Source organism: Phasianus colchicus, chromosome 18 (assembly GCF_987193195.1).
Source record: "Phasianus colchicus chromosome 18, bPhaCol1.hap1.1, whole genome shotgun sequence".
NCBI classification, from domain to species: Eukaryota; Metazoa; Chordata; class Aves; order Galliformes; family Phasianidae; genus Phasianus; species Phasianus colchicus.
This window is the reverse complement of record NC_143453.1, coordinates 8,430,211-8,443,368: the sequence shown is the minus strand read 5'-3', so window position 1 is coordinate 8,443,368 and position 13,158 is coordinate 8,430,211. Positions and strand designations below refer to the sequence as shown.

The window sequence follows — 13,158 nt, the reverse complement described above, 5'->3', positions numbered from 1 at the left end:
GCTATTCTTTTTCTGGCACCAAAGTTGCATGCAATCGGATGTGAAGAAAAGATGCACAGCTTCTCTCTCAGAAGGGAAGCAAACTATGGCCACAATAGAAGAGCCTAGAGTCTTGTTAAAGCAACTATGCTGCCTTCAGCAAAGGCAAGCAAAGAAGTTTAACTCCCAAGCCCAGGGCACTTTTCCCTGCTAAGTGCTTTACATCTTGTTAGAAGATGAATCTCTTCTATAAGGCACAAGGATAAAAATCATAACTTCATGTTCCACTGAGAAGTATTAAAATATAGGCACAAACAGATACATACACACACAGCTCCTACCAGAGCAAAAGACATCCTCAGTGCAATATCAGCTTTATTACTATCTTCTGATGCAGTGCTACTTAATTACCAGTTAAGCATTTCAGAAGACAATTTTTATGTAAAATAGGGAGATTCTCCCTCCTGGTTATTTACAGAAGTGACGCCAAAGCACAGAGATGTTAAGCTATTTAATCTGATAGAGAACAAGCAAATTCTTAAACAAAGAACAAGAGGAAGCAATTGATTCCAATTTTGACTGAAGGGAAGCACTCTAGTACAACAGATGCTACAGCAACATACAGTAGTATCCTGTTCCTGACACCAGAGAGAAATCACTGCCAACTAAAACAAGACAGTGAAAGAAGCTTACCTGTAACTCAGTAACAAGGTAACAGGTCTCCAGTTAATTCAGAAATTGTGAAAATACAAAGGCTCTCTCTGCTGAGCTGGCCTTGTGTTAAATGGTAAATAACATCAAGCAGTTAATGGCTAATGATTTTCACAGCTTTCTTTCAAAACGCTAATGATCTGCAGTGGAGACAAACAGGTACTATAACAGACACTTCATAAATAATAAATATATTCTTTATTTTACAGAGACATTGTCTTCAAGTTTTTCATTTAAAAAATACATCACTTCACCACCTCTCTTGCTGCTGGAGCATACAACCATGATGTTGCTATCCGACCTATCACACAGGCAAGCGTGTCCTAGAGGGCATTAGCTGAAGCAGCTGCAGCCTTCAAGACATGGAGGAAAAAAAGACAAGCAGAGCCACAGATCCCTTGCTGACATCTTCCAGCAGCAAGCACGACCAATGGCTCACAGCCATCTTCATCTAAACACATGCCAAGCCTGCCTTGGCAAAAAATTCTAATTGGTAAGAACTCATCTTTAACATAAAGGACCTGTATTGTATATTGCCTGCCTACATGACAGATTTGGTTCTCAAACAGTGATGTTAAAAACATCTGCAAGATGCTAAGCACACAGCTCCCATTTAAGACAGTGGGTCCAGACCATGCTGGACAGACCTACAGGACCAGGCAATAAGGAATATACTTTCTTCATTGCACAAACACCATCATCACCATTTGAAGCTGCATATAAAGATGACTTACAGAACCACTATGCTCTACTTCAAGCATTCACAGTAAATAAATAACTTTTGATGGAGCTATAAATAGCATAGGAAGGTAATAAAATTTTCAGAGAGTTTTTTTCTTTTGTTTTGCTTCTTTAAAACCCTCTAGGAATCATCACCTCCAAGAATCAGTCATCAACTATAAAAAGATACCATCCCAAATTTTAGGAAGTTGTGTCCAACGTTGATTCTCTTGTAAAGTTAAATTCCTACGTTTTTAATCAGTATCAACCCAGCCTATCAAAATCCATTTATGTTTGTCTTGGAGTTATTTCTCTGAAAAAAGCCAGTATGACCATCCATTTCCCTCAGCACAAGTGCATTTAAAGTTAATTACTAATGAGATACCACACTGGGAAAAAAAGAACCCTACCACAAGTTATTTGAGAAAGATAGAAACAATAGCATCCATTAAAAAAAAAAATCTTTGCAAGAAGTCTAACAAGTAGTCAAGCCATTGATATAGGTGTCAGCGTATAAAAAGCATGTTTGCTGTCATAAAGCTAATGTCAAGTTCACCACCCCAAAAAATGGAGTATAAGATTTCACTGCAGAAGCAGAAGCACAATCCAAATGACTAAATTCCAATCTGTGCAAGTCCTTCCATGCTCAGGTGGCAGTGGTCACTATGCAGGAGGGTTCTGTTTTTTTAGAGAGGGCTTCCTTTTGCAATACAGAAGTTTTGGCAATCTAAGAGAAAACTTGAGCCTGCTTGGAAATCTGTAATAGGAATTCCAATACTGCAAAGTAAAAATGTAGTTTTCAAGGAGCTCAGAACACCATAAGCAGTTCACTAAGAAAGCTGAGGGAAGTGAGGATGGAGGAAAAAATCCACCAACTCCTTGCAGAGCACTCAGTCTCCACCACCCCTCTTGCCCCCCCCCAAAAAACAACCTAAAACCACACCCAAAAGATGAAGAATTAGTGTTTTAGCCATGGATGAGCTTCAATGGAAGCTTTGCTTCTGTCTCCATAGTCATACAACAGTTCTTCACCTGCTTTAATGTCTCTGGAAGCTATCAATATGAGATGAGGCACACCATCAATGTCATGAAGTTTTGTTTGACAATTGCCACATTTGCTGTGATTAATCAGTCTTCCCAGACGATTAGTTTCTTTTGTAGCATCAACACTGGAAGAACAAGAACATGTCATGCACACATCATATTAAAGGACAAGAAACAAAGTGCAAACTAGGTAAAGAATTAGGAATACGTACAAGGCTTGGAAAGTAAAAAAAAAAAAAAAAAAAAGAAGAAGAAGAAGAAAAAAGTTGTCTGAGCAATGGCTTTGGAAGAACTGAAGTTTAGGGTGAAAAAATAAAAGAGAAAAACCACACTGGAGTGATAAAGCATGCATGTGTGGTTGGTGACAGGTACTGAAGAAAGAAACACCCAGAAGCACTTGAAGGAAGTGTTTTTCTCTTCCTAACTGTTCATACTGCTTTTCTAAAAGAAAATGATTCCAACTCAGGAAAAGGGGCTAATTTCACAAGACAGTTCTGGAAGAAATCCATGGCAAAGCTAGAAGTCTCATCCAAGTAGATAAATCTCTCTATATAGATTGTACTGTGCTTCAGAGAATAGGGCTGTGAGTTGTCCATTATTCCTTTTAACCCAGAGGTACAGAGGGCTCTTGGCAAGCAAAACAGTGCTCCAAGAAGATCCCCTAACTCGTGGTATCCAACCAAAAAAAGACCAACAAAACTCTATGAAAACAAGAAACAAACAAAAAAAACAGCATTCAAAAGTTTCTACTGCTCATCTATAACATATAAAGCAAAAGCAGCTTACCAGTACGTTTTGCTGAGGTACTGAAAATAGTACATATAGCAGCCTGTGGATGGATCTTGAGCATACACAGCCTCCCGCTTTTTAGCATCAGTGATCTCTATGAGATCTCCATGATATTCAACTACAAATTCTCCACGATTAAAATGTTTAGTAGCAATTACTCCTCTCCCTTTGCCATCAATGTAATCAATCTGTTGAGTTGAAAAGAAACAAAAATCACTTGGGAAATGAGAAGGTATTCATGACTGCCAATAAGCTGTTTACTAGGAAAGGAGTGCATGACATTTGTCATTAAAGTGACATGGTACAGCAACTCGATGTCACAGATAAAGCTGTTGAAGCACAATTTACTGTATTAGAGGAGAAAGAGTGACTTCAGGATGCAACATAGCTAGTGCAAAATGCATGGTAGAATGTCTAGGCTTTTCCATTTCAATGTTACCATTAGCATGCACAGGAAGAAGAGATGACAGAAGTATAGAAAGGTCAATCACACAAACTGAATTAGTTATCCACTAGTTACACTTGATTCTTCCTGCCTCTTTCTGTGAGCTGTACAACTCTTCTTACAAGGATGTCACTATCCTAGAAGCCACAGTGTGAACTGCACACTGCTGCTTTTTGAGAGCCACTGTGCTTTTAAGAGCTATACTGTATGAACAATACACAGTACTCAGGTTAGCATTGCTGTTACCTTCATTCCTTCTTCTTTCCCACTTGTAATTAGTTCATCGATTTTCCTCCTTTCCTCAGTCTGAGGAAGTAACAAGACAAAAAAAAAAAAAACAAGACCAAGTTATTTGTTGGTAGCTTTTGTATTTTATTCCATAGCTAACAGGAAATGATTGGCCAATGACATTCAATTTTTCCAAACCATCCCTCTTTCTAGCAAAACTAAGTTGTAAAGAGACAGAATAAAGAGACATCCCCCAAGAATGCATCATTTAAATTCCATCCTAAAAAGAACTGGACCAGTATTTCTGTATTTAGAAACATTCCTAATACTTTCAGTGAACATTTGCTACTGCATTAAGTACTGGTATTTCATCAAGAAGCACTACCTCCAGTTCAGATTTGCTCTTCCTGGAACTTCTTCTAACTGGGTAATAGTCTGTCACTTTTCGATTTGGTGCTCTCCCTTGTGTTCTAGAGAATAAGAAAAGCAGGAAACACATTTCAAACTACTTCTGAAGTTACACCTCTGAAACACATATCTAAAATATGTATATATTTTTAAGCTTATGTTAAACGTTGGTAAGAACATGGATTCATGCTGATCAGTATTCTGCATTCCAAGCCAGAAGCTACATACTCTATTACTAATCCTTTAGCCACAAGAATTAGATGCCACTGGAAATCAACTGAAAAATCACATTACAACTCTGAAGTCCCCACCACATGCCTTCCCCAAAATGTAGGTCATTAAAGCTGCTTGGCCATGAATTCATTAATGTTAGGTAACATTATTTCATTAACATGAGTAAAGTTATCAACTCAGCCAGCACTCTCCCAGCTACAATAATTTAACATCACGATTCTGATCAGATAGATTCCATTTGTCCACAAAACAGTAAGTCTTAGTGATTCCTAAATTAGTTTTTGCCTTGCTTGATAGTGAAATAGTCATCTGCAAGACTGATACATACTTTGGGTGTTATTTTGTATTTTCAAATATACTATTTTTGAAGAAAAAGAATCTTCTTTAAAATCTGTCCCCCAAAAAAGAAGAAAGCAAAAAAAAAAAAAAAAACAAACCATTAATTCCTGGTCTGGCTTATCTATAGCCTCTCTATTTGCCTATCAAGGCAAAATGTAGATGAAGGCCCCCTGGTACAAAATGGCCTAAAGTAGAAAAGCTTTTACAATTCCAGAAGTCACTTACTTCCTTCTTGGTCCACGTTTTGCTTTAACCATCTTCTTCTGAGCTGGCTTTGCACTGGCCTCACCAGCACAGTCTGAGGGCAGGAGTGTCTTCTCAGCTTCAACAGTTCCTTGGTTTTTTTGATCAGAAGAGACCACTGAAGTATTGCACCCACTTTCTTTATCTTTCTGATCTTCTGGTTTCGTAGCACCTTCAATTATATTGCCACTGTTCTTTTTTTCTAGTGACAATGAAATAAAGAACAGCTCTGAATTCAAGATCTATACAAGAGTGCTTTTATATGAATTCCAATAGAATTTCAAGTAGTCATTGCTACGGTATAGAAAGAAGTATAAAAAGAGAAAAGGAACAGGTAAGAACAAGAGCAAGTTCTTTGTCATGGGTGTAAAACCAACCCAAACCTAACCCGAACCACAGTCAGTGGTACAAACAGCCTGCCAGCTAGTGCACTTGGCATACTGAGTTCTCAAATTGCTATAAAGGAACCAGCAACCCGCCCTGAAGGAGCACAAGTCCCTGCACCCCACACTGCTGCAATCAGTCACTGCAGAAGCTGGTGCTAAAGAGCCAATACCACTCAGCCCAAATCCACAGGAGCCAAAGGGCAGGTGCTTACAAGAAAAAGTTCTGCTACATTTTCTTGGTTTAGCCTCTCCTACCTTGAGGTGACCACATCCTCCTAAGCTGACTGACTTATTTAGGGTAAATGAGACATGTCTTAAAGCTGAATAAAGTTTTCATTTAAAACCAATTACCAGGTTTAATTTCCTTGGGCCATGACAGATGTTTCAATCTCACTGGAGAAATGAAGCACTGCTGAAAGGCCACTGACCCACTGTGGGGAAGACTAAAGCCATCTTGACTTTCTTGGTGAAATCTGGGAGTTACAGCCTCCTGTGCTCAATGGGGCTTAAAGCATCTACTTGCAAATAACATATGAATCAAAACATTTCAACAAGTTACCACACTTAACAACCACACCTTTAAACATAAACCAGCTGTGGGGTTTTTGTTTGCTTTCCATAATCACCTGGTAAATCTGTGACTTCAGTTCTGAAAAGGATAAAGACACCATTATCCCTGTAGAGTTTGTTTGCTGACAGAGCTGTAGGATTTGGGAAAGCAACTGGGGCAGCTCCCCTGCCCACCCCCTACAGATCTAAAACTCAAGTGGCAAGGAAAGCACATCTCACAAAGCAAGCAATCCAAAGATCAATCTTACCATCTCCTTTCCTGTTGGTTTCAGTTAGTGCTTTGCCCTGACATTTCACTTCGTGATACATGACAGAGTTTTCTTCTTGAAGTGGGGAGCGAGCACCAGGAGATTTGTTGGGATTCAGGTAGCTGTAGATTTTGGATTGACCAGTAAACACATTCTCCTAAAACAGATTCACACATAGAAACAAAAAAAGTATATCACAGAGATGCTGGGAGCCTCCAGTTGGTATCCACAACGTGCTGCAAAGAGCAGGGCTGACAGCTGACTGTGCTAATGCAAGTTACACTGCTTTAATGCATCATCCTTGCTACCACTGCTATTTCTATGATGTGAAAACATTACCTGGGTAAGCACTCCGAGAACTTTACTAATGCAAACCTCCCAGTTCAAAAGGGCTTTCACGTGCAATGTGGTAGGATAAGAGAGCCATAATGAACACCAGTTTCCACCCTCTGCTTCAAGATATGAACTCTGAGCTGCTCAAAGAGAGCAAGCCAAAGAAAACACCAATAACACAGCAGGAACTGCCCAAGCCTAACACATACCTCACATAGCCAAGGAAGCATGAGCTTACCCAAGTGTTCATTATGTATCAAATGTTACTGCAATTAATCGTCCCCAATATGCTCTACTGAGCAGCTTGGAAGACAGTTTTTCAGTCTACCTTGAGTGACACCTCTCATTGAGGTTTGGGAGATGAGCAGTGCTATCTTTTTATTCATTATATTGTATAAAATGGAGTGTTAAAAGACTGCTGATGGCATAAGAAACATGCAATACTCTAAGCAAAGCACTTGGTCCCTGCCAGCAAAATGGTAAAACCCTCTGGCACAGTCAAATAGCACAAAGCTGGGGCTCAAAAGCTGGTTCAGGCTGAAGACCCCAGTAGGGTGGAACATAGACTTAGCAAAGCTTACAGGAGTTGTGACATCTTTGCTTTTATGATTCTCTGCAACCAGGCCAAGCTTGACTGTGCAGGTATGTCAGGCACAGGGATTTTAGCTGTGAAGCCCCACTACTGGGACAAACAGCCATGGCTTGGCCAGAACAAGTTTGTCTTGGCTGTATTTTGACTCAAGTGAAAGCACTTACAGATACTGCAACTCAGCTGAAATAAAAAAACACCAAGTTGTGCATGCATTTTCTTTTAAAACATCCAAAGGCTCCCATTGGTTAATGAGTAAAATAGCTCAAATACAGCCATTTGATGAAATAAATGCTCTGGTACACCTCATCACGTAAGAGCCAATGAAGTAAACAAAGCATGGAGCACATAAGAAAATTTTAATTATTAACAAAAACAAGTAACAGAGTTCACAACTACACACAAAATAAGATCAGTTAAAAGCTTCAGTAAGAATTAAGATTACAGCAGAACACCCTGAGAAGCCTGGGTGTCAAAAGTCAAAGCTTTCCACCTTCGCAATGGGAGAAGTCCATCAGAAACGAGACTGGCTTATTCACGGAAGCAGGGCTTTAAGGATGACGTACAACAACACCGGATTTTAACAAATACGGGTAGTGAAACCAACACTGAGAAATTCCTGACGTTTAACAGGAGCTCCACAGCCGGCCATCTCCTGGAAGGCCAGCAGCAGCCCACCTGCCCACGGAGCTCCGTGCACACACTGACAGGGCCACAGCAGCACGTCCTCGGGCCGCTCCCTTCCCCCCCAGCCCCCGCCTGCAGCACGGCGCTCCCGGCTGCCACGTCTTTGTCTGTGCCGGGCTTCAGAGCCTCCGCGGCACGGATTTTCTCAGCACAACAGCACACGTTAAGGGTTGCTGAGGATCCCCAGGTCTTGACGCAATAGCCAAGATTCATCTCAGCATTTTAAGCAGTTTAAACACAAAGCGATTACCGAGCTCGGGCCCGCTGCCTCTAGGGGAGATAGAGGACAGCGGGGATAGCAGAGGAGCAGGGCTGCGCCCGGGCCCGGCCGCTCACTGACAGCAGCTCCCGCTGCTCGCAGGGCAGGAAGGACACGGCGCACCCCGGCCGCGCCGAAGCCCGCCCCGCTTCCGATTCCGCCGGACAGCCCCGCGCCGGTGGCTCCCAAGGCCGCCGTCCGCGCCCGCCCCAGATCCAAACAGCGCTTACCCCACCGGCCCGGGAGCGGCCGGGGCTCTTCCTCTCGGCGCTCTCGGGGCTCGCCTTCTCCGCGCCGCCCGCCCTGGCCTTGGGCATGTTCCTGCCTAGGAGCGAGGAAGGAAGAGCGGCATCTGAGCCGTGTCCCGCGCCGCCGCCCGCGGTCATCTCCCGGCCCCCGCGGCCTGCGCCATGTTTAAAGGGCTCACTGCGGCAGGGCGAGCCGCGGCGGCCCAGCCCCTTCCCGGCGAGCTGCGCACACCGCGCGGGGGAGGAGTCCCGCCGGCCCCGGCGCTCCGCGCCTCCCGGGAGTGGTCTCCGCGCCGCCGGCAGCTCCGCGCCGCCCGGCCCCGCGCCCGCGCCCATCTCCGACGCATCCGTACGCACCGCGCGCCGCCGGCCCCCCATAGTGGCACCCAGCGCTCCGCTCCCAGCCCTGCCCCGCCCGCGCACCTTTAGCCATTTCGGCGGCGGCGCGGCGCCCAGGAGCCCCCGCGGCGCGGCTCCCCCGGCACCGACCCCGGGAGCTCCCCCGCCGCCGCCAACCGCCCCGCGGGGAGACGCCGCGCTGCCTGCCGCACCCCCATTGGCTGAACCGGGTGTCGGATAACAGCTTCCGCGCCGCCGATTGGTGCGCAGAACTACGACCCGCCCCCCCGGCTGTCAGACTGAAGAGGGTGCGAGCTCCCGGGACCGGTGTTTAAATGTGCGTCCCCTGGGCGCTGATTGGCCCGTGCGAAGGGCAACCGGCGCGCTGATTGGCGGCCCCGGAAGGAACGCCCTTCCGCGGCTGTGCCTCGCCACGTGGGTAGAAAACGCTGCGAAATTGATCGACTTTTTTCATATATAAAACGTGAGAAAATCAGCAGCAAAGCTCGAGGGACCTGCAGCATCAGCGCATGGCTCAGCACCCAAGGGCAGGCCTGGGGTACGTGCTGCAGAACCGGTAAATGACCATAGCGATGATTAAAGCATCACTGAGTCAACATGGCACGCATCAAAGGACCGCAGAGCAGTGGCTGTCATAGTGGAGGTTTGCAATATCTCACACATCATCTCTTTAAATAGGACAGTTATGGAAGTTGCTCCAAAAGTAAACGTACTCTTCACCATTAGCTATGCACTTTCACCATGAAGGAACAAGAGCTGCACACTGCGCTCAGAAATACCTGCACCACATGACACACTGCCACTGTCACCACTGTTGAAATCCACACCCATCACCTCACTGCTCACATCCACTGCTTGGTGTCCATCAATGCTCAGCAAGCATCAATGAACATCAATGGGAGCCGCTTTTTCTGCATGGAGAAAGTCAGTGACACACCTTTGCTCCATACTCACTTCCATGTCAGATGCCATTGTGTCACACTGCTCCTCTGCTGCCATCTGTCACACAGCAACAAAACGTACTGGGATGTTGGCAGGAAGGTTCAGCTCTGCTGCCATCCCACCAATATCCACCTCTGGTGTCACGGGGCCAAAGTCATAAAATAGGAGGTATTACTTTTGGAGCAGCTCTTGTATATTGAGCAACAAAAGACAACCACAAGCCAGGATGCCATTGGGCTTTTTGGCTGCCTGGGTGCACTGCTGGCTTATGTTCAATCTTTCTTATCAGCATTAGCTCTTTGAAGACCTATCTAACAACATGGACTTGTACACTCAGCTTACAGACCAATACTGGTGTGCTGCCAGCAGGAGCAGTGGTCACCCACAGCCAGCTTATCAGCAGCCACAGGCCACTCACTGTCCCTCAGGCACCCATTTGTGACATTATCAACCAGATCCAGGAGCACAACGTGACTGCAGAGGACACAGATACGGGAGGGCATCGATAGGCCATCGCTTGGTGAACTACTTCTCTACTCTAGCACCATGTTGGTGAACTTCCCTGTTTGAGCACTGGAGCTCTTGGCAGACTCTGGTCTGATTCTTCCAACAGAATTAACACTGCTGTTTTGACATAACTAGGATGTCACTGAAGAAAATACTGCATAAATTACTAATGATGATTTCCTCCCTGCAGCAACTTTGGAATGCTTTTCATAGCATAATGTTTTATACGTGTGCAAGGGCTGCTCCAAAAGTAATACCTCCTATTTTATGATGTTGGCCCTGTGACACCAGAGGTGGATATTGGTGGGATGGCAGCAGAGCTGAACCTTCCTGCCAACATCCCAGTACGTTTTGTTGCTGTGTGACAGATGGCAGCAGAGGGGCAGTGTGACACAATGGCATCTGACATGGAAGTGAGTATGGAGCAAAGGTGTGTCACTGACTTTCTCCATGCAGAAAAAGCGGCTCCCATTGATGTTCATTGATGCTTGCTGAGCATTGATGGACACCAAGCAGTGGATGTGAGCACAGTGAGGTGATGGGTGTGGATTTCAGCAGTGGTGACAGTGGCAGTGTGTCATGTGGTGCAGGTATTTCTGAGCACAGTGTGCAGCTCTTGTTCCTTCATGGTGAAAGTGCATAGCTAATGGTGGAGAGTATGGTTACAAATAATGCTTTGTAGCTGAGAATTTGCTTTATCAAACACTGTTATTTTGCTCTTTGCACCTGTTATCTTTCCCATGGAAATAAATAGGAGGCACTACTTTCGGAGCGACCCACGTATATTAAACAAAGCACTGAAGCTGCGCAGGCCGCCGCTAGAGGGCAAAGCAAGCTAAACAATCACCATCCCTAGAGCAACAAAGAAAACCGTGTCACTCTAAGCGGCCTTTACCGTAGCACACTGTGAATCACCAAAACGGGCTTACCCGGAGCTAAGGCCAAAAAGGCGGCACCGACGGGAAAGCGAACGCTAAACACGCAGCCTGCAGCCCCCAGGAGGATGTGTCTGCCCGCAGCTGCCAGTCACGGTGACTCAAGGACGGGCAAAGCACGGCCTGCTCGCACGCTCTGGGCTTGACAACCCAGTGACCTACATCTACCTCCGTAGTACTGAGAGCAGCTCCTCGCTGTGCTACGGCCTGGTGCTGCAGTGTGCGTCGTGCAGCGGGGGGTGGAAGGAAAATTAATGAGGAAAGCATTGGATTTGCTTGGAAAGAAAAACGTTAACAGTAAATTAATTCAGTCTTGATCAATGCTTACCCAGTTTGGTATTTTTTTTTTTCTTTACATATCTATTTTTAGAACTTTCTAATTTTGAATTTGAGTATCACCGAATGTGAAAGCTTCATTTCTTTCACATCCACCCCAGACACGCTTGCTAAGTATTTCTGAGAGCTTGTTGCTGTAGTTCTCACTTACCCAGCTCCTGTTGCACTCACAAGATGAAATGCTGGCAATTTTGTGTTTTAGGCACTGTACCACTACACCAGTAAAAACAAACACCTTGAGGAAATCTGCTGAGCTTCACATTAAGCAACATTATTTTATACCAATACAGGAAAATGTCAGTGGGTGTTAACTATAAAAGAACATTCAGAGCAGCTTCTGGTATTGGTAAAAAAGCAGCATATCTAAGCAAAAAGTGCACTCAGCGAGGTACTTGTCAGAGGCACAGTTACAGGGAAATGAAGCCCCTGTAGCCCCAAAAGCACTAATTGCTTCTGTGGTAATTATGTGTAATAGCAAGTATCTGCCACAACTCACCTCTCCCAGCTGAGAATAACCATACATTGCTACTTTCTGGTCACAGTTGTATGGAGCTGTACAGATACTTTCAGTGCTAAATGTGCTGCACATGACTGCACTTCTTTGTGCCTTTATCTGAAATGTACAGAGGGCAGCAGCTCAGACATGAGCTCCATTTAAACTATTCTTCTCATCCCTGCCCACAGCTCTCATCTTTTCCTCTGCTTATTGTCTGAAGCATCACTGATAAATCTGAATCAGTTTGATTGACGTCGCTTTGCCTTTGGACAGCTCAGTCTAACCCTCATTGGTTATTTCAATCCTCCTGTGTAATGAAAAAAGCCAACTTGGGTGAAGCTGAATGAGCAGTACTTAATGTTTTAAGCAGATTTCAGGGCTTCCCACAATTTCCTTAAATTTTACACCAAAACTCTTTGAAATTGTCCTTACAAAAGCAGGGAAATACTTCAGGACTGCTTAACAGAAATGTCTGAGGGCTGTAACGGTAAAAAGCTCTCTCCAGACGCACAATTAGCCTGAGCAGCCACCAGGATCTGCGCTCAGCTCTTCGCAGCAGCAACGCTCACATCAGCAGCCCGTAGAACACTCGGCAGGGAAAAGCCGTGGGCCAGCACATCCCCCGGCCGTCTCTTCCCCACACAGCTCCGCTGCTCCCTTCCTCCTCCTCAGGAGCTGCTGCGAGGTTAAAGCCGGAGAACCAGGGAGCCGTGAGGGCACGGCGGGGCCGGAGGTGCTCCCACCACACCGAAGCGCTCGGAGCTCCCATCTCAGGGCAGGGCACGGGAGCCGGCTCCCACGGGAGCGTGCCCAGGCCCAGCTCCACAGCAACGCTCCCAGCAACGTCAGACGCGGCGAGACAGGGCCGAGCGGACCGGCTGACGAGCAGCCCCGAGACGCGAGACCCGCCCCGCCACCGGCCGCCGCCTCACAGTGCGCGTGCGCGTGAGCATCGCGCGCCTCGTCAGCGCGGCCGCGGCCCGCGCTTGCGTACTACGCACCCTCAGGTCAGCTCCCCCTCACGCCCCCTCTTTTTTTTCCATCATGCCTCGCAAGGAGGCGGCTCTCGCGAGAGAGCTGCGTTCTCGCGGCAGCCGCCATCTTGAAGAAGGCGCGATCACG

General features: G+C 45.8%; 1 protein-coding gene across 1 annotated transcript; it reads right to left on the bottom strand.

Moving 5' to 3' along the window:
- Positions 1-476: 476 nt before the first annotated feature.
- On the bottom strand, positions 477-9,032 carry KMT5A (lysine methyltransferase 5A). The gene is given in 9 exon segments (XM_031592650.2): positions 477-2,579; positions 3,241-3,431; positions 3,935-3,994; positions 4,302-4,386; positions 5,123-5,342; positions 6,345-6,501; positions 8,443-8,537; positions 8,884-8,906; positions 8,908-9,032. Coding segments are annotated over 9 exon segments (1,152 nt in total). The 5' UTR covers positions 9,018-9,032; the 3' UTR covers positions 477-2,368.
- Positions 9,033-13,158: the final 4,126 nt, after the last annotated feature.